Source organism: Eleginops maclovinus, chromosome 19 (assembly GCF_036324505.1).
Source record: "Eleginops maclovinus isolate JMC-PN-2008 ecotype Puerto Natales chromosome 19, JC_Emac_rtc_rv5, whole genome shotgun sequence".
Taxonomy (NCBI): domain Eukaryota; kingdom Metazoa; phylum Chordata; class Actinopteri; order Perciformes; family Eleginopidae; genus Eleginops; species Eleginops maclovinus.
Genome location: NC_086367.1, coordinates 11,394,015 through 11,416,955, shown reverse-complemented (window position 1 = coordinate 11,416,955; position 22,941 = coordinate 11,394,015). Strand labels below are relative to the sequence as shown.

Sequence of the window (22,941 nt, the reverse complement as noted above, 5' to 3'; positions counted from 1 at the left end):
TGTGTCTGGTATAACTTATGATTATTACTTTCACAATACATACAATTATAACTGCGTTACGATATTGTAGCAACAAAAAATCTTGAATCTTGAAAACGACACTGACAAAATGCCACATCCTAAATCTAAAACAATCGTACAATCAGAACATTCATTTAAAATTCATTGTTTTGTAAATGTATTTGACTATGTGAATGCAAAGTAATGAAGGATGTGGAAAATAACTCCATGAAAACAACAAGACTCATCTTGAATTAAACAATATCAAGATGGATGATCACGAGCCACCTTAATTGTTTTGTGACAGCTAATTTCTGAGGCACCCAACAGCAATGTGACAGACTGACACAGGATGCCAAGACTCACGGAAGCTCTAATAAGGGTTATTCCAGCAAATAGGGATGTTATATGTTTCGTCAAACAAGTTTTCTAAATGAAAATATTTCTAATATTTTTTTAATGTATCTTTTAAATGTGGGAGAGTTGTTGTCAGAAGTTTAGATAATAAAATAACACAAACAAGGGGGAAAAAATACTCTTTGTACTCTTTTTCCTTTAGAGTGCATTAAAGAAACATTTAACCATGCACCTTATCAAACATTTAACAATTAAAAATACACATAAATACTGTGGGGCTCACACCGATGGGCGTGAGTCCACAGATATAAGGCCGATGAATGTGACCATCTAATAAAGTGTTCCTCTTAAATACTCATACTCAGGGGTCTTGTTTACCACTTGTCTCACCAGGAATGGAGTCCGTCCCATATTGCTGGCGGATGTGCGGCTGAGCTTTGCAGTTACAGGGTCGGATGAAATCATAGACTGTAGTGCTAGTTCAAGATTAGCATTAGCGCTAATAAAGTCCGGTTCACAGATGCTAAGTGTCAGCAGCTGTTAGCTTAGCCAAAAATGTATACCAAAACACATCAGTCTTAAAATACGACATTTATCTTAAACTAACAGCGACTATAAATCACTTTGTTCAGCCACTTTATTTTCACTATTTAGTCGCATTTATAGCAATTACGTAGTGACACCCAGAGATGGCCAGCCAGCAAAGCACTAATCATGCTCTCACACACACACACACACACACACACACACACACACACACACACACACACACACACACACACACACACACACACACACACACACACACACACACACACACACACACCTGTTACTCCCGCCCCCAGCCAATCAGCAACTTGACCTAATGTCTGAGTCAGAGTTTGACTATAAAAAACAGCACTATTGGATGTAAAAATTAAGCAGGCTTTTCTATACCTTATGTCATTGAAACATAAAACACGGGGAGAGATAGATAATGTTAAAAATCCGTCCAAAATGTTCTGGTATGTATAAAACAAATTAAAGATTAAATCCTTCCCCAGTTCACAGAAGGAAAGCTTTGGCGCCTCAGCATGAGCTCTGCAACTTGGTGTAAGTGTAAACAATGTACTTTCAAAACAAACTTCTGCATTCAGCATTCACTGGCTTCAGTAAAATACACAACATGTGTAAATAGTTACAGACACATCATATTACGTATTTTATAAATACACACATACAAACAAGAAAATTGCCTAGTTAAAAAAATTAAAAATTACCCAGGAGGTAACATTTAAACATTGTCCACAATGTGTCACAACTGGAAACAATTAAGTCTTAACTTTTGGCAAAACAAATGACAGCTGTTTTTTTTTTTTAATCTTAATTTGGCTCCATGTTTTCAATATGCATCTGGATTGTCTCCTATTGTTTTTATCTGTGTTTATGGCCCTGCATGAGGAAACAGAAGCAGCAGGGCCACCCTTTGTATTAACCAAAGTACCAGATGAGAACAGTAAATTGCTGTCATTAAATCTAATAACCGGGTACAGTGGCCGCAGGATGTTCTACTACAACCATTAACAAGTACACACATTATATTGCATTAACGTTAAGACCTCTCTGATAAAATACTAGATATCTCTGTTGGGTGTGGTTGTTAATGAGGACAGAGAGATGATGTGTGCTCCACAGGAGTTAAAGAAGGATCCACTTGGGCATTCTTTTCATTCCCGCCTCTATAAGTGATCTGCTTCAGAGTGTGTCGGATTAGTATGATCCTTTTAACCCTGTGTGACCTCTTACCAGCTTAATTTTCATTTAAAATAACAGGATTCCACTTGAGATGACCAACTTCAAGAAGGATGCTTTTTGGTTTGTTTGGGAGATTTATTCAGCTTTTGACACTGTTATCCTGCTTGCACAGTGCGAGTTGCAAGTCTGCACCTGGCTGACCTCAGACCTGCTTTTCTCTGTCCCGAGAATAGATACCTAAAGGCCTGTTTGGCTCTCTCTTCACCTCACTCACACATTCTGACCTCCTCTAAACGACAGGAATTATCTCACATTCCTCTGGACTAAAAACATATTGGACATGTGAGCCTCCAAGGTCAAACCCCAACAAGGGCCCTGCTATCAGTGAGACATGTAGCACTATCTGTACTGAGATCTCAACAGACACCTCAGCACAGGTCCAAAAGAGCAAACACAAGCACTTTCCAGACTGACACCACTTAAAATACTTTTATCATGCTTTTTCGTAACCATTTAATTGACATATAGCACATGTATCAGTTTTGTCCTTTTACTAAAACCATTTATGTAATTTACACAAGATACGTTCAATAGGGACAATATGCTGCTCATTTGGGGTAATGGAAACACAGTGAGCTCAGTGTGGTCAGAATGAGGTCACTTCTAATGTAAAGAGAACCACGGCATACTGAGACTGTCTGGGTTTTCTGGCACGACCCTCACTGGTGCCTTAGATTACAGCTCTTTCCAGGCCCTGTGAAACATCTAAATTAGCAGTCTGAGTCCTGCTTGCCGGTGATATACCCTTGCATAACAGTCAGCGAGTGGCAAACCCAGTCCATGGATACTTCATCCACTTTGATAAGTTTTATTAGGACACTTTTATGAAAACTGTGGAATTTAAATGCACATTCTTGCTGGCAAGAGTGAAGAACAGTCCTATGTTTTCATCCCCAAAGACAGTGAATTTATCACTTGAGAGTGTAAAATCCCACAAGTCTAAATCTTGCATGGAGTGTTGTCATTTGAAGGTGTAAGGCGAGCTTGTGTAATGTGTAATCAGATCTGTATGGATGAGCTTTGTAAGTGGGTTATACTTCATGTTGAATTTTCCTGCTGTTGACTCCCAAAGATACTCCCTTTCTCCAAGGCTCCATCAGAGTCAATAATGGATTCCAGTTGCTCGACACATCATGGCTCCACTTCTTTTACTTTGCAGGGAGAAGACCTTTATCAGAGTCAGTCTGCAGTAAAAAAAATCCCTGAGAAAGAAGTCCTTGAGTCTCGAGACTATTCAACTTAGTGTTTGCCAAAGAAGAAAGAAACTGTTTAAGATTTGTTTTATCCTGAAGTGTTTATTATTCACTTGACATTACAAAATACAGGTAGGAGTATAAACAGCACTTTGGGTAGAAACTATAGTACAAAGTTTATAGAAAAGCTTCACTAATAATAAAAAAAAAACATACAAAAAATGAAAAATAACAACGACGTCCTCATGTCAGTGTGCAAATATGTTTATACAGACATAAACGCTTCCATATGAGGCTTCGCTTCTACATAAATTATTTAAATAGCATATATCTACACAGATGAAATAACAAAATAATTTATCAAAACAAACGCACAGGAAATACATATAGCAAAACATAGTCAAGAAAACATTTCTTTAATCCTTTACGATCCTGCTTGGGCTTCTACAAAAATATCTTATATACAGCATATAAATGATACTAAAGTCAAGAAAAAAGAAAAGAAAAAAGAAGCCAACCAATTTATACTCTGTTGCTAAGACAAATGATTCTTGTCTATTGCTAGCCTAAATACAAAAGGAATTAATGAGGTAATATTTGTACATAAAGGGTTACCTTTGCTCAGGCACACCAGTCATGCACACTGTGCAGTATCCTTACAATTTTTACTGTTTCGGACAAATGAATCGCCTCATCTCGCCATTAGCAGGTATTTAATTGAAAAAAAGCAACATTTAAGGACGCAGAGATGAATGAGGTTTAAAACCTTTAAAATGTGTAATCATACAAACATACTATGGTTTACTCATGGCAGGAAATAGACCTGCCCTCTCTGTTTACGTCCCTTGACACATTCAATAAAATTAGAGGTATTAGCATAATATCTGCTAATTATTGCTATACCATAGCAGTGGTCAGTGCCTGTGCTTTAGGGCCCTGTACTGTCCTGAATGTTGTGCTCTCATCATTTCTTCTTGTGCTCTTTCCTGAGAAGCTTAATATTTTGGGCCAGCCCTAAGCCATGACACCTGATATACAGAGGTCTGCGAGAGGGTGGGGTGATGGGTCGTTGATATAAATCAAAATTAAAAATTGACGTGGTTGTCTTCATAACTATGCTTCTTGGGTGGAACACATGCACAAACACACAACATCACTCACTCTCTTTGATAGTAAGAGTCAGTCCATACTGTCCATGGTCCCTCAACAGTTCCTTCAAGGGGTATATAAAACCCGGCCTAAGAAAGTCCTCCTACTGCTCTCTTCATACTAAAAAAGCATCTTTGAGTCCACAGCAGATGTATATTAATGCTCAAAAATAATAATACTTAAAAAAAATAAAACATAAAACACTCTTCCCTTTGGTCCCTCATCCGCATAGGAAAACCTCCAACCATTCAGGTGTGCAAAGCAATAAAATCTATACCCCCCCCCTTCAATGCTGACCATAGCAACAGAGTGAGAGGGCAAATTTCTTCGGAGCAGAGCTACGCTCGCAATTTTAGGTTTGGTGCAGAATCATCATAGTTCTTTCATTTGGCTTATAGTCCTGAGGTCAGTTTACCTCACATTAGCTCACTTGTTGATCATTCCTCCAATGTGCAGTTTCCAAAATAAAAAAAGTTGATATCAATCCAGGTTTTGTACTATATATATTCATTCAGTCTGAATTCCAATTATGTATCTGAAAGAAATTGAACAAAGAAAACATGTTAAAATGAGAGTCTAAGGTGATGTGAACACTCTTTTTAAATTGTCAAAGCAGGTTTATGTGCTTACCTCTGCACTCGTATTTGAGGTCTGAGAAGTAAACCATCTCCTGAGAGAAGACGTACAAGCCTAGTCGCCCACCAGCATAGGTTTTGTCGTAGATGTTTCCAGAATCAGCCATGATTCTCTTGCCTTCATACATGACCACTCTGTAGAAGAAAATGTAATCAGATGAGCCCATTTCAAATTTTGATAAATATTACACTGATTTGTAATTGAATGAAAGGGCATTCTCCTGATGCATTGAACTCACCTCATGAGTCCACTCTTGGGTCTGTGGGTCAGATGCCATCTGTAGGCAGTAAAGTCTTTCCAGCCGATGTTCTTAGGGTCGTGCCACAGAGTGCGCACCTGAAATGGATGAATTATAAAGGTTAAAATTAGAAAAAGCTTCAAACATGAGACAAGCGTCAAACATTGTTTTAAATTACGTTTCCTACCCTAAGTCAATAAATGTTCTCTCACCTGTCCTGGGGTGTCTCCGGTGTGCCACAGGGCATTCCTCAGATGCTCACCAGGCCCGGTGGTGGAGTTGACCACTTTGATTGACAGGCCAGAGTAGCCTTGAGCTCTTGTGGGGGTGTGGGACCAGTAGGTCTGTGTGATCTGTTTCCACATCACTGTGTAGAAGCGTGAGCTGGACTGGTAGCCGAACACGAACCCAGCATAGTCGTCATCTCTGTCCGTGTTGATGAAGAATGTTCCACTGAAGTCCACCGCGCTGAACTCATCGAAACCTGAATCAAAATCAAAGATGGGTTAGAAATGGCTCTGTATTTCTTTGTGTCCATGAAGTGAGATGTCTGTCTGTGTTTAACGTACCAACAGCAATGCCAGGGTCGCAGTTGACAGTCTGCACCAGCTCCTTGCCCTGATGCCGGACCACCCAGTTGGGGTCAATCTGTGAGGTGCCCTTGGGGTCCAGAGGAACCATTTGGAATCTGCGGAAGTCTGTTTCACTGATGGCAAAGTTCTCAGGGCACACGTCGTGGATGTCCAGAACATTGTCTTGGTCAAAATCGTCTTTGCAAATGTCACCCCGACCATCGCCTGAGAGGAAAACACAGACATGGTAATTACAAAGATGGACAATAGCTACAAACAATGAGCTGAGGAACTATTTGTCAGATAAATAACGCCAATTGAGAGAGTAACTCACCATCAGAGTCCAGCTGATCAGGGTTAAATGCCAGCCTACAGTTGTCTTTGTTATCAAGGATGCCATCGTTGTCATCATCTTGGTCGCAGGCGTCACCCTTGCCGTCCTTGTCGTGGTCTGCCTGGTTGGCATTTGGTATGTAAGGGCAGTTGTCCAAGTTGTTCTGGTGACCGTCCTCGTCAATGTCCTGGTTGTTGTCGCACTGGTCTCCTACGCGATCTGAGTCAGAGTCAATCTGGAGGAGAACGGAATTCCTTTATGATGAGTTTTCCCATTCAAACTATAGGCCATTGTCCTCACTTCAAATAAATCCCTTCACTGTTTTTTGCCAGCTTCAATATGAGAGGTGCTAGTGATTTAATATAGCCCCTTGTTAAAGCAGATCAATCTAGGTCACCCATGATGGCTTGTAATAAAAAGAGCTGACGTTACCTGATCAGGGTTGTGTTCCAGAGGGCAGTTGTCACAATGGTCTCCCACCCCGTCCCTGTCGGTATCTCTCTGGTCCACGTTGTAAACATATGGGCAGTTGTCATTCTCGTTCAGAATACCTGTTAAATCAAAGTATACATATATTAGGCTTCTGGGCTGTGTAAACACTTTTTGAGACTAAGTTAGGGCATGAAAAATTGCATACAATATGTAGAAAACCACTTACCATCGCCATCAATGTCAACAGCACAGGCATCACCCTCTCCATTGTTGTCAGTGTCAGTTTGGTCAGTGTTAGCCTCGTGCACACAGTTGTCACAGCTGTCGCCAATGTCATCTCTGTCTGCGTCATACTGAGCAGGGTTGTACACTTTCTGGCAGTTATCCTAAATGTTTAGAGAAATATCAAAAGTGCAATTAAATTACTTGAATGGGTCTTATCCATATAAATTACATTTATAGGAACACATCTGCTTTCCATGGCTTGTTTTTTCTCAAACTTGTGCTGGAATGTGATATTCCACTGCAAGCAAGATGGTTATTTTTTACCACAGCATTTTGCTTGCCCAACTTTCCAAATCCACAATAAGAATTATGGGCAACAAGCCACCTCATCTTCAATTCTGGCTTTGTACTTTGCTACATGTTTTCCACTCTCTGGTGAAAGCATAAAAACATAGAGACTTAACATTCCTATGGCCCAAAGGAAAGATGGCTGCTGCTGATTGCTATGTTTGGTCTCTGAGGGAAGCGCACTTTGGGGTTAAAATAAACTGATGTCATGACTCACCCTATCATCGGGGATCCCATCATTGTCATCATCATGGTCACATTCATCACCCAGGCCATCTTTGTCATGATCTTCCTGTCCAGAGTTGGGGAGGTTGGGGCAGTTATCCTAAAAAGGAACAAAGGAGTGGTTAAGAATGGAATCATCACAATAATAGAGTGAAGATGGGTAAAAATAGCATTTTGTATTTGTGCCCGTGTGGGGTCTGGCTACCTTCTTGCAGTGGTAGGTGGCGTTCTCCACACAAAGAAGGTCAGTATTGGGCCATCCGTCTAGATCAGTGTCCTCTCCGCAAATTCTGCCATTCCCGGCGTATCCTGGCTTGCACTCGCAGCGGAACATGGTCTCGGAGAAGACGCCCAAGTAAATGCAGTTTGCATTTTTATGGCAGTCGTGGCTACCATCTTGGCAAGGGTTACGGGGTTTGCAAACCTAAAGAAAATAACAGGGGATTTAAAAAATGACAAACAGCTAACCAATTAGCTACACGCACAGAGAGCGTGTTATTATTCTAACCTGTTTCTTAGCAGTTGCCTGTTCCACTCCTCTTCCAAAGGGCTGGGGACCGGAGAAGCGTGCAGGGCAGGGCAGACAATTATAACCAGGCTCAGTGTTTTCACACCGATGGACTCCGTTAAATGTGTGGCAAGCATCAGGGACCACTCTACACTCATTAACGTCTTTGCAGACAACGCCATTCCCAGTATAGCCAAGAGGACATTTGCCGCACTTGAAAGAGCCATCAGGGAAGCTGGTGCACTTTGCGCCAGTGAAACACGGGCTGGAGAGGCAACCATCTGCAGAGAAAAATACATTTAACTTAAAAGGGCAATCTGTTGTGAATAATGACATATTTATTTAACATTAGTAAAATCATAAATGCTTACCAATTGGGCAGGCCTTTTTGTTGCACATTTGGGACCCGGTAGCATCACCAACACACTCCTTTCCTCCATATTTGGGGATGGGATCATTGCAGAGACGTTTGCGGGTCTGAAATCCTCCACCACAGGTAACACTGCAGGTGTCCCAGATTGACCAAGGTCCCCAACCACCATTGACTTAAAAGTATCATAAAAAAAAACCATTCAGTATCCTCCCTTCAATTACGACACATTTAAATTATTTATATTCTTTGATACTGAAATTAAACTCACTAGGACAGGGGGACTTTTGGCAGACTTCGTTTTGACGTCCATCTCCCTGGCAGTCCATGCCACCCATCTGGGGTGTGGGGGAGTTGCAGAGGCGTATCCGGGTGATGACCCCCTCACCGCAGGTCACAGAGCATGAAGACCAGGGTGACCAGAAGCTCCAACCACCATCCTGCTTGACTGTGAGCAAAGCATTCAAGATTAATTAATCATGATCTCAAACAGAGAATAATTTATATCACAACGGCTTTGTGAAGAATGCAGAGTGACTTACAGCGTTTGTCACATTCCTGGGGGTAGCAGTCACGGGTCTGGACAGAGGTGCCCTCACAGTTGTTGTTAATACGGTCACAGGAACGTCCACGCTGCTGGATGCCTCGACCACAAGTCACAGAACAATGTGTCCAGTCAGGGGGACCAGTCATCCTCTGCTTCGTCGCCTGCTTTGTGAGGGAAGACATAAAGTTACCTTGGGGATAAGATATCAAGAAGGAATTCAACCAAATTTGGTTAAGGTTACGTGCAGACTTTAAAAAAAGCTTACGTTCACAGCGAGGGCAGCACTCTCCATCGGGGACAGTGGCATTGGTGCATGGGAGCAGAGGGCAGGAGATTTTGCGACACACAGTAGCAGAGTTCTGGATAGAGGAACAGTTGGATTAGTACAAGAATAATGACCGAGCTCACTGGTTGGCTGGCTACAAGAAAACAGGCTTCGCTGGTGCTAATCCAAACCTAATTGATATGTTTCCCAATGGAGTTATCTTTATCACTGACATGACACTCCTGCTGTGATGATATAAAACATAATCATCATCAACACTCACACACTAACACTTAACTAATCACACAACCTTCACTAGATGTTGCCTCTTGCTGCTTTGTTGCTAGTTCAAGTGTTGATGATTAAGACAGTAGCGATTTGGCTCTAACATAAACACCATTATCACTTCATTACAGCAGGTGTGAGGACACTTACCTGGCAGGTGCACTCTGTGCAGCCATCCACAGTCCATTCTTCTTTGTCATTGTGCACGATGCCGTTGTGGATGCAAATGCCACTACGAATTTTCATGTGATTTTTGATTAGATTGCTTTCCTCAGACTAAAGGAAAAAGAGAGAGAAAGAGTTGTTCAGAATGGAAAACTTCCCGCGCCAAAGTTCCAATACAAATGAATCACAGACCGACACCGTGATTATGACATTGCATGAAGCTAGTGGAGCAGTACAAATGCAACCGACGGCCAAACATATTTGTGTATTCACATGGGTCTCATTAAGGACTTGGCCAGGGACTACCATTACAGCGACAAGTGGCTACGCACTGGGAACGTGTGAAATGGAAAGTGGAGGGGAAGATGGAGATGGGGTAAAGAAGGACTAAATGACAACCTGATGGCTCTTACCACTTTGCGCAGATCGAAGGTCAGCTGTTTTACAACCAAACCGAGTCCCTTGAGCTCCTTAAACATGCCTGTGATGTCGTCACAAGAGAAGCCGCAGACAGATTGCACATCTGAAGAAAAGAAGAGTCCAATAAATGACTTCACTGCTTAAAGATTACAACTGACGAAAAGAAAGGGGACACAGTAAGGGGAGGAGAGGTCTCACCTTTGGCTTTGTGCCCAGTGTAATCACTCCTAATGGCAGGGCTGGAGCCGTTGACTGGGTTTTCCAGGGTCATGACATCAGTTAAAGTAGCTGTTGGGGGGGAAAGTGAGAAATAGACACATTAATTTCTGTTGGCTGATGCACAATTAGTTGGTCAATTTGTACCATTATAGACATTTGTTTATTTTGCACTTGAATAGTATTCGTATGGTTAACAGAAAGTAATATATCTGATCTAGTTTCAAGACTTACCTCCACTCTGGCATCCCTTATTTCTCAGGATGGCTTCAATAGTTGTTCCAAAGACAAAGCGCACATTTTGAAGCACTCCCTGAAGGGACAATACATTCCAGTTAAGAAAACATGTAATTTAATTAATCATTTCATACATTACTTATTCTGTTAGCACAACATTATTATTTTCATCACTGAGATGAAACACTATGTAACTTACCATGAATTTGTCCCTTACAGCTCCTTTTCCAATCCTGAGCTTGGCAATGTCTGCCACCTCCGGGGACAGGACTTTAGAGATTGGCAAATCCATCTCTGATATATTGATCTCCTCACAACCAACAAAAAGCTGCACCCGGTCATCCTGAACAAACAGCGTGATGTTTTTCCATTGTCCGGTGGCCAAATCTGCATCCTCGATGGACACAACCTGCTGCTGGGTCGAGGTGGAGTAGACCACATCCAGCGTGTTCGCCTTCCCATTGGAGATGATCTCAAATACAGGTCCGGATCCGTCGCTCTTCTCGATGGTCAAAATGCTGCCCCGGGTTTTCTTGAACTGCTTCAGGTTGACCAGGAGGAGGAAGCCCCTCTCAGCCTGGATGGAGTCGAGGAGGTCCCTGAAGGAGCTGTCAGGGACTTGGGGGATCAGGTCTGGGTTGAGGACTTTGTATGCAGGGCTGTAGGGGTCTGCACCTTTCACTATACTCACTCCATTGTGTCTCTTGCTTACCTGGGCCAGACCAAATAAGTCATACACACTGTTATCATCTGGGCTCTCTGCGGTCAAAGAAAAGAAAAAAAGCATTGTTAAAAAAACGTTTTCTCATATAAGTGTGCATGAAAAAAAAACAAAGCAACCCCAAAGTCATAAGGTAGGAACTATTTACTGTAAACAAACAAAACTTTACAAAAATACAGATTTCTTAATATATATATATATTTTTTAATATTAAGGAAAGTATCATAGTTTCTGTTAAAGTCCCTGCAGTAATGACTACTTTATATATGGAATAACTTACTTAAAGTTTTTTACAGGTGAAAAGAGAGTATTAAGTTAACGTTTTCCATCCTCACCTGCCAATCTTGCCCCTTCACAGCTCCAAAGCATCAACAGCAAGAAGATGCCACACAGCATCATGTCGATATCTCAAGTGATCCCTATTGAAACCAAGAATACCAAACAAGCCGTTACGGGACACATCTAGGCTGCATCATCATCAATATATAATCATTATAATGAAAATAGTCTACGAACCTTAAAAATGAAAATACTCTCTAAAAATAGTTTTTTAAAAAGTCCTTGATTGTCCGATTATGTATCCCGTTTCTCTTCCTTCAAGTCTCTTACAAGCGTATTAGTTTTATATAGATAGTTGCGAGGTCTATCGGAGCTCCTGTCCAAGATTTATTCCGTTGCTTAGACTTATTCTACTGATTTATCCTACCGATACTCCTACTATTTAAACAGTTTCAGGACATTCCTGGAGTCCGGCTGGCCCAATGGGGTAACTGCTGGAGAAAATAGGGACGGACTTATTTTCTTACCTCACAGCCAGTCAGAGCAACATCCGCGACGCACACACTCAGGGGAAAAATGCATTCCTGAGCCCTATTTCCATCACCGGACAAAAATCCTTATACACACTCCAGAGCCAAGTCTTGGTAGTTTCCGGTCAAATAATAAAAGTCTACTGATTCGTCTAACAGTCTTAATTTTATAAAGCTGTCATTTTATAAAAATAAGAAATAATATATAGGCCAATAGATTCGTTTTTAATATGATCTAAAGTAAGTTGGCCAATTATTTGGGTAGACTGGTAATACAAAACCACTTATGAGTGGATTTAAAAGTCATATAAAAGATTAAATTATATTCCATAACCCTACAGTTATGTATTATTTCCAGCTCATATTGAGCATTTAACATACTTTTCACTGGTTTAATATGGTGTGCTTTTAATATATGTTTTCCCTAGTCTGGCCGCCAGGGGACTCATTGAGTAATGAATGCCATGTACTGATCTTAAAATGTGAGTTTAGATGAGGGAGTCTCTGGGGTCCTGTATAATTGTAAAATGTAGAAATGGTTGAGGACTATAAGGACAGATACATGCCCACACCAAGTTTTTTTTAAAGCTTGAAATGTACTCAGGAAAACAAATTACAATGGTGTATTTGTGGCTAAAAGTAAGCAAATAGGTAGAATAAACTCCAAAAGTGAGTGAAAAAGAATGATTTTTATTGTGTGTGTGTGTGTGTGTAAAGGATCATGGGGATTTCCAAACATCTAATCCATATTATCATTTTATGTTTATGTTAAAAGCCTAAGATATGACATGGATGAGAAGCATTTCTATAAAATGATTTGCTTTTGCTTAAAACCCCTAGGTTTGGGCCCCTTCTAAAGGGTCAAAGGGCAAATGTGAGTGTGTGTGAAATGTTCTTATGTCTAAGCGTGTAGTTGTAAATAGGACCTTTCTACTTATTTGTAACCTTAGTATTTAATTAGATTAAACCATATAGGGTGTACATTCTGGCTCTGAGAAGTGTCCACGGTTAACAACATTTGGAAACACTTGTTCATTTTTTACAATCTTGTTGAAGCTTTTCTTTTTTCGAAATGTTGAGCCGCAAGTTAACTAGATAGGTATTTTATTGATCCCAAATTGGGAAATTATTTTGTTGCAGCAGCAAAGTGTACAGGCATTAAAATCTTAAAATCTTTAAAGGTGAAAGAAAGTATAAACTTAATAAAATAAAATAAATGAACTAAAAACAAACTTCTAATGTTTCAAAAAGTGTAAAATGATGTCTCTGAATCCAGGTTATTAAGGGTTAGAAAATGAAAATACTCAAATACTGTCAACTACAAGAATTTCAATACGATAATCAATTAATTTACTTTTTTAAATCCCACCACTTTTTATACAATTCAATGGAACAGGGTGTTAAATCTTATTTTAAAATTGTCATGAACTCAAACATTTGCTCCTTCAAAACATGACATCACCAGCCGGATAAAGTCTAATATTTATGGCTAAGAATTTAACCTATAACCTCTTTTTCTCCTTTCCAAAACCATTCCTCATTACAGACTTCTGTCACGTCAGCCCCATGACCAAACATGCATTTGGGCTTTTTTTCTGCCTCTTTGAATCACGTCAGAAAGCAAACTTGTGGATAAAGAAGGAAGTTAAAAAAGAAGGTGAGTGTGTGACAGAGACAAAAGACTTATGGAAAAACAGGGAAGGGAAGCCCAGAGGTGAGTACTTGCTGTGACGACTTTCCCTCTCAAATCGAGGGGACTGTCTAAAAATAGTTTGGATATATGGACCTCAGACTTTTTCGAGACACAACATCTGGATACCTGTTCTATAGCCAGTGTACACATACCACAGGAACTCTGATTTTTTTATGATCTCTTTGACATAAAGGATTTACAGCGTGTAGGGCTCACCTAGGTGAACCAAAGGCCTGCAGGAAGTCGTGAGGCAGTAATGATGCTTTACTGCTCCAACTGTCCTTCATATGGAAAACGGCTTCATGGCTGTGAAATGGGATGAAGGTGGGATCAGAGTACTTGGTTTCATGGGAAACATTTTTGGAGATATCATAGGAAGGTGTGACTGGTCACATCGCAGTGGGCGTGACCATGAGCTCACAGCGTGGGAGATGTTACTGACAAGACTGTGTTGGAGGTGCAGAGACTTGCCAAGCTCTGATGAATACCCGCTACAGTGAGCCAAAACTACAGCAGAGACAGATAGCAAGTGTTTACTCTAAGTGTATTCCCTGGTGTTAGTTTCCAACTGGGGGCGTTTGCATACGCTTGTTAGTGAGTGGGAGACCTCATTTGTGTTTAATCGCAGAATTTCTCTGCTCCTTCCTGCATGGGCTCTAGATAAAACACTTAATACTAACAGAAAATGAATGCATCATGTAGTTGCGTGTGTTGACAGGATAAGATGAAACCCGAATATGGAAAATATGAACTTCATAGTTTGTACTACATTTACATAACTACATTTCTGTCTGGCATAGTTTCCAAATCTTTAATACTTTATGTTTTAAACAATAAACATGTTGATGTTTGTTTATAGAGTCATTTTGATTGAAGCACTGACATATCTTGAAAATAAAAGGGATCTCATAAGTACAAAATAATGTGTGTTTCTGCCCCCTGATATGCATGCACTCTAAAATGAAATGGGTTCTCTCCTGGCCAATGCTATGACAATCATGCTAGTAATTTTTTCCATATTCCTGCCAATAAACAGACAAACAAACAAACCAACCAAACCAAAACATAACTTCCTTGGTGGACATAAGGTTAGAATGAGAGACAGTAGCTACCTTGGCCATGCAAACAATAGAATAGCAGAAAGAAAGGGTTTAACATGTTGATAGACACCTTCACTGAGCTCAATGGAATAGCTTGACATATTGGGAAATGGCATAATAAGCTAAGCTAACTGTCTTCAGGGTCCAAAAATATATATTCTTTGCAGAGACAAAGTGTTATCAATATTATCATCTTACTCTCGACAAGAAAGCAAACAAATATATTTCCCAAGATGTTTCTCTAACTCCAAGTCTTCAGGCGATCTTGAACATGCTCAGGCTGAGTGATTTGCACAAACAGATTTGATAGACCTGATACCTCTAATATGAAAATTGGACTCCCCAGGGCACATTCAGAGATAATTCTTAATGAGGTGGACTGATACAAAGAAAATGCGTCCTCAAATAGGCTTGCAACTGGCAACAGGAGTTCAAAACATCTAAACCCCATCTAAAGGAGTGTTACCGACATACGGATCAACAAAGAAAGAATTCTATGGCAACATTAGACCAAAGTTATTATTGCACTGTATTAAACATTGCTATTTTACTTTGCTTCATGCTTCAGATGGTTGAACCAGCTGGATGATCGACAATTGTAGGGTAGTAGGCTAAGACACTCACCAAAATATGGGGTTATAGAAGGGGATTTTGCCCTTTTGCATGTGTCAGCTAGAGGACACAAGGTAATTAGGCAATTAAGTGCTTAAGGAATGAAATAAAACTAAGCCTCAGCGCTGTTAGTGGTAAAGATGGTAGCTTTTTTGAGTGCTTAACAATTGTTATGGGCACTTTAGCGAGAAAAGCAAATCTCATGTAAAAACGATTGTTGCACTGAAATAAGAGAAAGTGAGAGAGTTATATTCAGGATTTCTAAGTTTTCTAAAAGCTAAATCTGTGCTATTTGCTGGGCTTTTTTAAGTTCATTTCTGCCCTCCTGGAAAACTAACCCAAAATGTTTTTTTCCATCTGTAAAGCTGCATCAGTCTTGTGTTTATGACAGCATGGTAACAGCACGCTGAACTGGAACAACATCTGAGGATGGGCAGTTTATGATATGACGCAGCAAGGCAGCGTTATCTTACAGACAGGTTAGGACTTCCTCCTGAATTTTACCTTCAATTGCAATGACTAATACATCAAATATGTAAAGTCTGTGCCACCAGTAACCTGGATTGGCTCCATTGAGATGTCCCCTGCAGCTGTAGTTTCTAACAGCAGAATAGTATTGTTACAAAAGAAAGGTGTGTTTGAAGGCGTAGCGTGAATTAACCATTTTTATTTGACAAGTGGGCCTTGTTTAAACTCAGCATTCTTATCTGCCACAAAACATGCCCCGGGGGAGAGCAAGCTTGGGTAAGTCATGTTTTTTTGGGAGAAAATTATAACTCCTTAAATAGTGAAAGCGGAAAGAGTGAGTAAGAGGCATATATGGATACTATTCACAGACATGATTCACTAAAGAATCTGAAGGTCACCAGCAAAGGTCAGAACTAATCATTAATCCTCTTTTATTTTGGGAAAACTGCTGCTTTGAGTTAAAGTCACTGACAATAATGTATAAATCCAGTATGGTCAGGACTATATTGAACTTTGTGTGTGACATTTTTTTTAGTATCAGTAACAAAGTCGAATCTCACAGCGTGGCTGCATGCTCTTCCAAGGGAATTTGGGAATCAAAAGACATCATTTATGAAAGACAAGCAGTGTGTTGCCAGATTTCTATTCTTTCAGCTGTTTTGTGTACGGCGCATGCCAGAAGTCTAAAATGACTTGGACCTGTTGTCTGTTGTAAATCATTGATCGTAATCCACACTTGGCCTCGGAGGGATAAAAAAGGGAAATATGGATATTACCGGTGGCTTTGGAGCTGGCGTAGCATGGCGAACAATTATGTCCTGTGAAACAGCATTAAAAGAACCTGCTCGGCCTGTGGTAACATATAATCCTGAAAATGTTCTGTGTAGAAATATGTTCCAATATTTTGCAGTTATGCACCATCAATCAATCATGTTTGATATATTAAGCTACACATACAAAGAACTTTGGATTTCAGTTTCAGAGAATGCGAAAAACAGCCACTGCAAAGAACACAAATGGGATCACATTTTCTTTTCACTTGTGGTGGCTTTAAGTTGGACCATCCTTGGATGTTGTCATGGTAGAAAATGATTAATTGGTAGCAGTAAGTCTGCTTGATTCCGGCAAGTGATGTCAGAGTCTGATTATGTTGGACAGACGCTCTGAAAGCTGGTATTCGCTTAGTGTTTACGGACTGACACCAAGTCATCCATGGTGCTCCTCGCATGCCAGTTGTACAAGCACAGAGTGCTGCTGGTCTTCTGAATGATGGTGGTAAATGCTCTCTACCGTTCTGCAACATTTTTCCAGGTAAATGCACACCTTTGACTAATGAGCTGACAGACCACACGCCACTTGAATGTAAGAAGAAAAGCTGTATGCAGGAATGTTAAAGGTCTTTTAAAAAGCGGCAGGAGCAAGTGTTTGTTTTGTGAAAGAACTGAGGCTTATCACACTTCAGTCTCTGATGACCACACAAGTGGATAATGACTTTTTTCATAGTGTTTCTAAATGGTTCGACAAGTACTGCTATTACTTCATCCACTTTGAGAAAATACCAGGTCAGGCTAATATACTGTAAGAGTGAGAGGCAAGAGGTAGAGATTATTTCCACAACATTGTGCACAGGGTCATAAAGTAAAGGGGGACAATGAGTTTATAAAGATGCTAACGTGTAATCAAACAGTTGCCTATTTCCACATCCAACAGACAAGGAATAACATTCACCTGGAGTAATAATTCTGACCCACCAACAAATGTGAGTGAACTTTTCAACCTCTTTTTCGGTCTCCACCAACTTCTTGTAAATGTATCTTGCTGTTACAGTAAGTGGATACATGCTTTACAACACTCACTAGCTAATTGCTAACCTTGACTGGCTATCAAGTGAAGAGGCTCCAGGTTTTATCTTGATAAAAGTTTGAGTCATGTTCAGTTTAGTCACTAAGATTCTTATATCTGAAATCATCAGTTACTTGGAAGACATCTAGTCTATTGCATAAACAGATTTAGACTAATGTCTTGAATCATTGTTCTTTTTTTAGGGAGGACCACCTGAGAATTACTAATATTTCTTCAGTTCATGTAAACTTTCAACACTTCTACTACGTGGTTATAAGTCTGTTGTCACTGTGGGGATTTTAGAGGGAAGAGATCCCATTCAAACCCTTCTTACACAGCACCGTCGGAGCCCGGCTCTCCCACAATTCCTAAAATAAAACCCTTTAAAGAAAATAGCTCACTGATATTGTGCATTGGGCTATACAAAACAAATTAAAGTTAATGGCACTATTTCATCCTCCCACACACACATTTACAGTTTAGTTTGCTATGAGCCCCTGTTTTCCTTGGCTCTGTCCTAAAATTCCAAACCGATTTTAGGAAGTATACTCGCTTCATGTGGACCCTGAAGGATATTAAACTCATAGTAAAACAGCCTTTAGTGATGGCAGCCAGGTGAGGCCAAGCTTCTCTGGGCTGCCACCTTTTCAAACACTAAACAGCCATTTTTAACACAACACTACACAGCCAGTACAGTGTGCCACTTTGCATCTTTCCCATGGCATCATGAGCTAGTGATGAGGCACATGGTCTAATTCTGTCAAAACAGCTTCATGGAGTTAAGTAGGGAGTCCTGCTGCTCAGTGCTGCCATGTCGTAATGTTAAACAGCCAACGTTTTTATTTTATTTGGCTCTTCACAAGAGTGCTGAGCTTGTGCAAACTAAACTGATTGGCCCTTGACCTATATACTCATCGACCGGATTGAAAAATAAAAGGAGGAAAGCAAATATATTTTAAAAAATGATCCTGTGTCTTCTTTTACCCAACTGAAACAATGTGTCAGCCTATAGTCACGCAGTGCAGACACACTTTGTTCAAACCCTCAGACATTTGTTTTAATTTCTAGTGGAGTGGAAATCCCAATGTCCCAAAATACCAAACATGGGAAAATATACTGGAAATGAGAGTGTTATGGTATGGGGAAGTCGAAATGTCGTATATTTCCAATAGATGGGTGTGGCTATAAACACTGGGTCTTAAGTTTGAATCGTTCACTCATTGTGAAATTCATAGCTTGAGTACGTAGAAAGAACAGAGTGAAGAGGTCACAGTGTTGAATAAGATCATTTTTAAACAACTAAAATTTGCTTAACCTAACAAAGCTAGGTTAAGTCTGAAGCCAGCATATTTTCACAAATCTACTAAATGCTCTTCTTTCTTCACAGGCTTGCTGCTAACCTTTTCAGTCTCTGTATGGTAGATGACGGGTAATAGAAGGGTTTGCTGCAGCTGGAAACGTTGTTGACGGTTGATCAAAAAAGTTAAAATGTGGGCCATAGAAACCAAAAAAAAGAAAAAACAAACTCCCTGCAACATCAGGCGATAGCTATATGTGCCTTCCTCACTATAACCATTCAGTATTTTCTTCTATTGCTATTGCCAACATTTCGATCAGTGCAACTTTAAAGCAACCTTATGAAATAAAAGAGGTCAAGTGGATTCAAGGGGTTAAAGCTCTTGCAATATATTATATGCCTTGTGTTAGATGTATTTAGAGTAAAGTAATAGACAATGTTTCTAGCAACAAGTTCCTCCTTCATGCTGTTTTAGCAACACATCTTTACGATTTTGTGGAGTTTTATGCATGAGCCCCAGTGGCCTCCCATGTGTTAGGACTTACACACGTGTGCTCAAAGATAACGGGGTGTGAAGATCAAGTTCAGGGCGCGCTTTGAAAATCGATAAAGATTTTTGCAAAGATCATAGACGATCTCCCACTGAGGCATGTAAGTGGACCTGAAACTCTTCATCCCCAATGTAATGGCGGTGTTTTGACAGTGAAGTGACATTTCCATTTCTTTTACAGGTGACTATTGTTGTGTACTGATTCAAATCTTTTTTATGATGCAAAAGCTGCCCTATCTTTGGAATTCTTTACATACTTGCAGATGTTTTTTGCTGAGCAGAACCAGCTGGGACTTTAATATTTTCCAGTAGCTTTATTGCAGTCAGGTATAAGTCTGTATCGGTTATACACTTCGGCATGAGTGTCCCAGCTTGCACTGCATGACCTTATTCGGAGATGGAAGCAACCTTTAAACTCTATTCAAACATATTGCCAATGCCAATTCTGTGGCATTAACTTGGTGTTTTTTCCCCCCTGTTGGCATCACTTTTAAGGTCAGTAAATGTACCATGCAGTATTTACAGCTGATTCAAAACAGTGGCTGCGTAGAGTCAGTGTCCACGGTGTTCTGGGAAGTGTGCCATCTAAAGCCATTCCACTGCTCTTCTCCTGGAAACGAATGAACAGTCTGTCGGGGTCACAGTGAAAAAAAAAACTAATTAATAGCAGCAGTTTATTTTATTATCTTCTTTCTGCTTGATAAAGACGGTTTGCTTCACCCACTCAAAGGCTACTTGTCTGCCAAGTGTAACATGAAAAGTTTCTAAGACATCCAAGTTTTACTCAAAATGGTTTCTTCTATGGCAAGGAATTATACAACATTCTCAAATGGACCCTCACTCGAGATGTACGTGAAATGATTAGAACATTTTCTTTTCCGTTTACCTCCTACTTTTTTAATAATCCATCTCTGGGGAATCTTTACATTGCCTCTGTACTTTGGATAAACTGAGCCAGTGCAGTCTCCGAGCCTCACCAAAGCTCCTTTCAGAGTCTGGAAATGCTGCCTAAGAATGTACCAAAACACAGATATATTCTTGGCGTTTTTCCTCCTCAATTGAATCTGTTACTATCCAGCCTGCAAGGGCCTCTAACAGCTTGGAGAGCAGTTAAAGGGAGTGCTGACTACTGTTTTAGTCCCTACATCTTGATAATCTATCACTGCACTTTCCCTAGTGTTCATCCTGGAGCTGCAGCTGCAGGGGGTTGTTGGAAGCTGAAGGTTCTCATCCATAGGCATAACATACGCATAGAGATGAGTTATTACGGCTTGTTGAAAGGTCTAATTTTATTTTGGCCCAGCGTGGTTTAGCTTTTGTTACTCTATAACACTGATAAGAGAGATACACCCTGCAGACAATTTAACATGAATCAGAATCATTGAGCCAAATGGGTTGAGTACAATGTGTAAATGATGGTCCCAACACATCTACTGTAACATCATTACAATCAGCTTAAGTCAATATGAGTGTGATAATGCCAACTGATGAACTGATGATGTTCAGTAGCAGCCCTGGGGAACAAGTGTAGCCTCGTGTTGTCTTGGTTGCTCAGGAGGGCACTTAACCAGACCACACCTGATGGTTTTTGGTGGTTTAACATCACCGAACCACCACACTCTATTTAAAATACAGCGGTGCAATAAATATAGAGCTTAGCCCAGATATTGGGTAATAAATCAACATTATATTTCTTTGAGGTTGTTTCCTTCAGTGTCTTGTTGTTGCAAAAATATTTATGATGGCTTTTATTTAATATCCTGGCGTGAATCCATTTAGAAGACTAATATATTTAGCAGGGTATTTTCTGAGTTTCCCGACAAAATCAACAGGTGCTACTTAAGAGCATGGCGTTGTTAAACGTTTCCCAGTCAAGCGTCTCATGGATTTCTGTTCTCTGACTGTTCTCAACTACAAGTCCATAAAAGTACATTACAAGCGTGAATTATAGGTTGTTGTTGTACGTCATGTCACTGAGACCACTGGGTGGACTGCCTGCAATCTGGGCAACATGCATGTTGTGAAAAGATATCAAGTCTAAAGTCCAACAGAGGTCTCAGAGGGAATGTGCATCACTTCCAGTCCTTCGTAATACGGGACACGCCAGCACAGGCAGATGTTCACTGAACGGCTGACTGCTCTGATTTATGTACATAATGAATAAAACATCACAGATTAGTTGATTTTTAAAAAATGTTTATTTGGACCTAAAACAGAAAAAAGTAGGGGAAAGAATTTCATCTCCACTACTATGTCCACACATTTACAGTAATCAGTTTCTTAAAAGAAAAGTGTACTAGTAGCCAACAGCAGGGTGAGTATATGTACAAATCCACAAAGTGATGAAATCAAGTCAAAATGACACTGCTGTTCTTTAATCTACACGTGTGGCTTTGGCCTGTATTTGATGTTACCCATCTGTGCGTTGCTGTGGCACTTTTGTTAAAAGGAGCTCTACCATCCGTGCTACATTACGTAAGTCTGTTGATTGGGCTAATTCAATTTGAGTTCACAGTGGGCTGATATAGAGGTAGCACTTGAAAATGCGGATAAACACTAGATTAAAACACAGTTATGGGCTTTTTTTTGTGTCATAGGTGGAATTTTCTTTTTACCTGTGTAAAGGCAGCAAATAAAAGTTGGTAATCCCCTGTGATAAATCTGTTACTGTTAAAGCTGAATTCAAGATATTTGCTAAATGCTAACAGAAGTTTCGTAAGTCCAGTTAACCCGTTTTCTAATTTCTGTAGTTTTGAATGTAATCTTTATACAGTTCAGTTCAGGAAGCAAACTAATTTCAGTAGATATCTCTGCAACATTCTACTTAAACATCTTTGTCATAACATCAACACTAGAACCTCCTTGTTCAGTTGGTCATGTTCTTTGATTGTTATACAATTTTAGCCATATACTACAAATTGCACCTTTAAGGATAATGTTATTAAATATTTTCAATAGCTTAATTTCGAGTAACAACCACAAAGCATTTGTTCGTTTTCTGGGGATTTAAAAAAAACAAACATTTTGAGAGTCATTTCACACGTACAGGTTTAAAGGTGTTAAATTCCCACTCCATGTGTTTTCCACATGTGTTGTAAATTTCCCCAATAATCGGTCAATAAATACCTTCATGAAATCTTTCCAGCTTTCGGATCATAATTGTGTCTGGTGGTGTGGTAGGGGTATTGGAAACAAACACGTCACACAAGTGTGTTATAAAAAAAGTAAAGAACACAAGAACATGCTGAACCCTTAACCAGAGTTACTAGAATAAGCAAGAATCTGAGGTATTTTCCACACGATTTCAAAAAAAAAAACTGGTCATTTCTCAGA

General features: G+C 40.0%; 1 protein-coding gene across 1 annotated transcript; it reads right to left on the bottom strand.

Moving 5' to 3' along the window:
* Positions 1–3,426: 3,426 nt before the first annotated feature.
* On the bottom strand, positions 3,427–12,183 carry LOC134881352 (thrombospondin-1-like). Its single transcript, XM_063908620.1, is given in 23 exon segments — positions 3,427–5,028; positions 5,124–5,263; positions 5,368–5,465; positions 5,580–5,851; positions 5,937–6,164; positions 6,274–6,508; positions 6,706–6,824; positions 6,932–7,091; positions 7,496–7,603; positions 7,709–7,927; positions 8,012–8,292; positions 8,383–8,556; positions 8,653–8,829; positions 8,924–9,063; positions 9,065–9,092; positions 9,194–9,287; positions 9,629–9,754; positions 10,057–10,166; positions 10,262–10,351; positions 10,514–10,592; positions 10,716–11,275; positions 11,573–11,656; positions 11,754–12,183. Coding segments are annotated over 22 exon segments (3,510 nt in total). The 5' UTR covers positions 11,637–11,656; positions 11,754–12,183; the 3' UTR covers positions 3,427–5,020.
* Between the last annotated feature and the right edge of the window lie 10,758 nt (positions 12,184–22,941).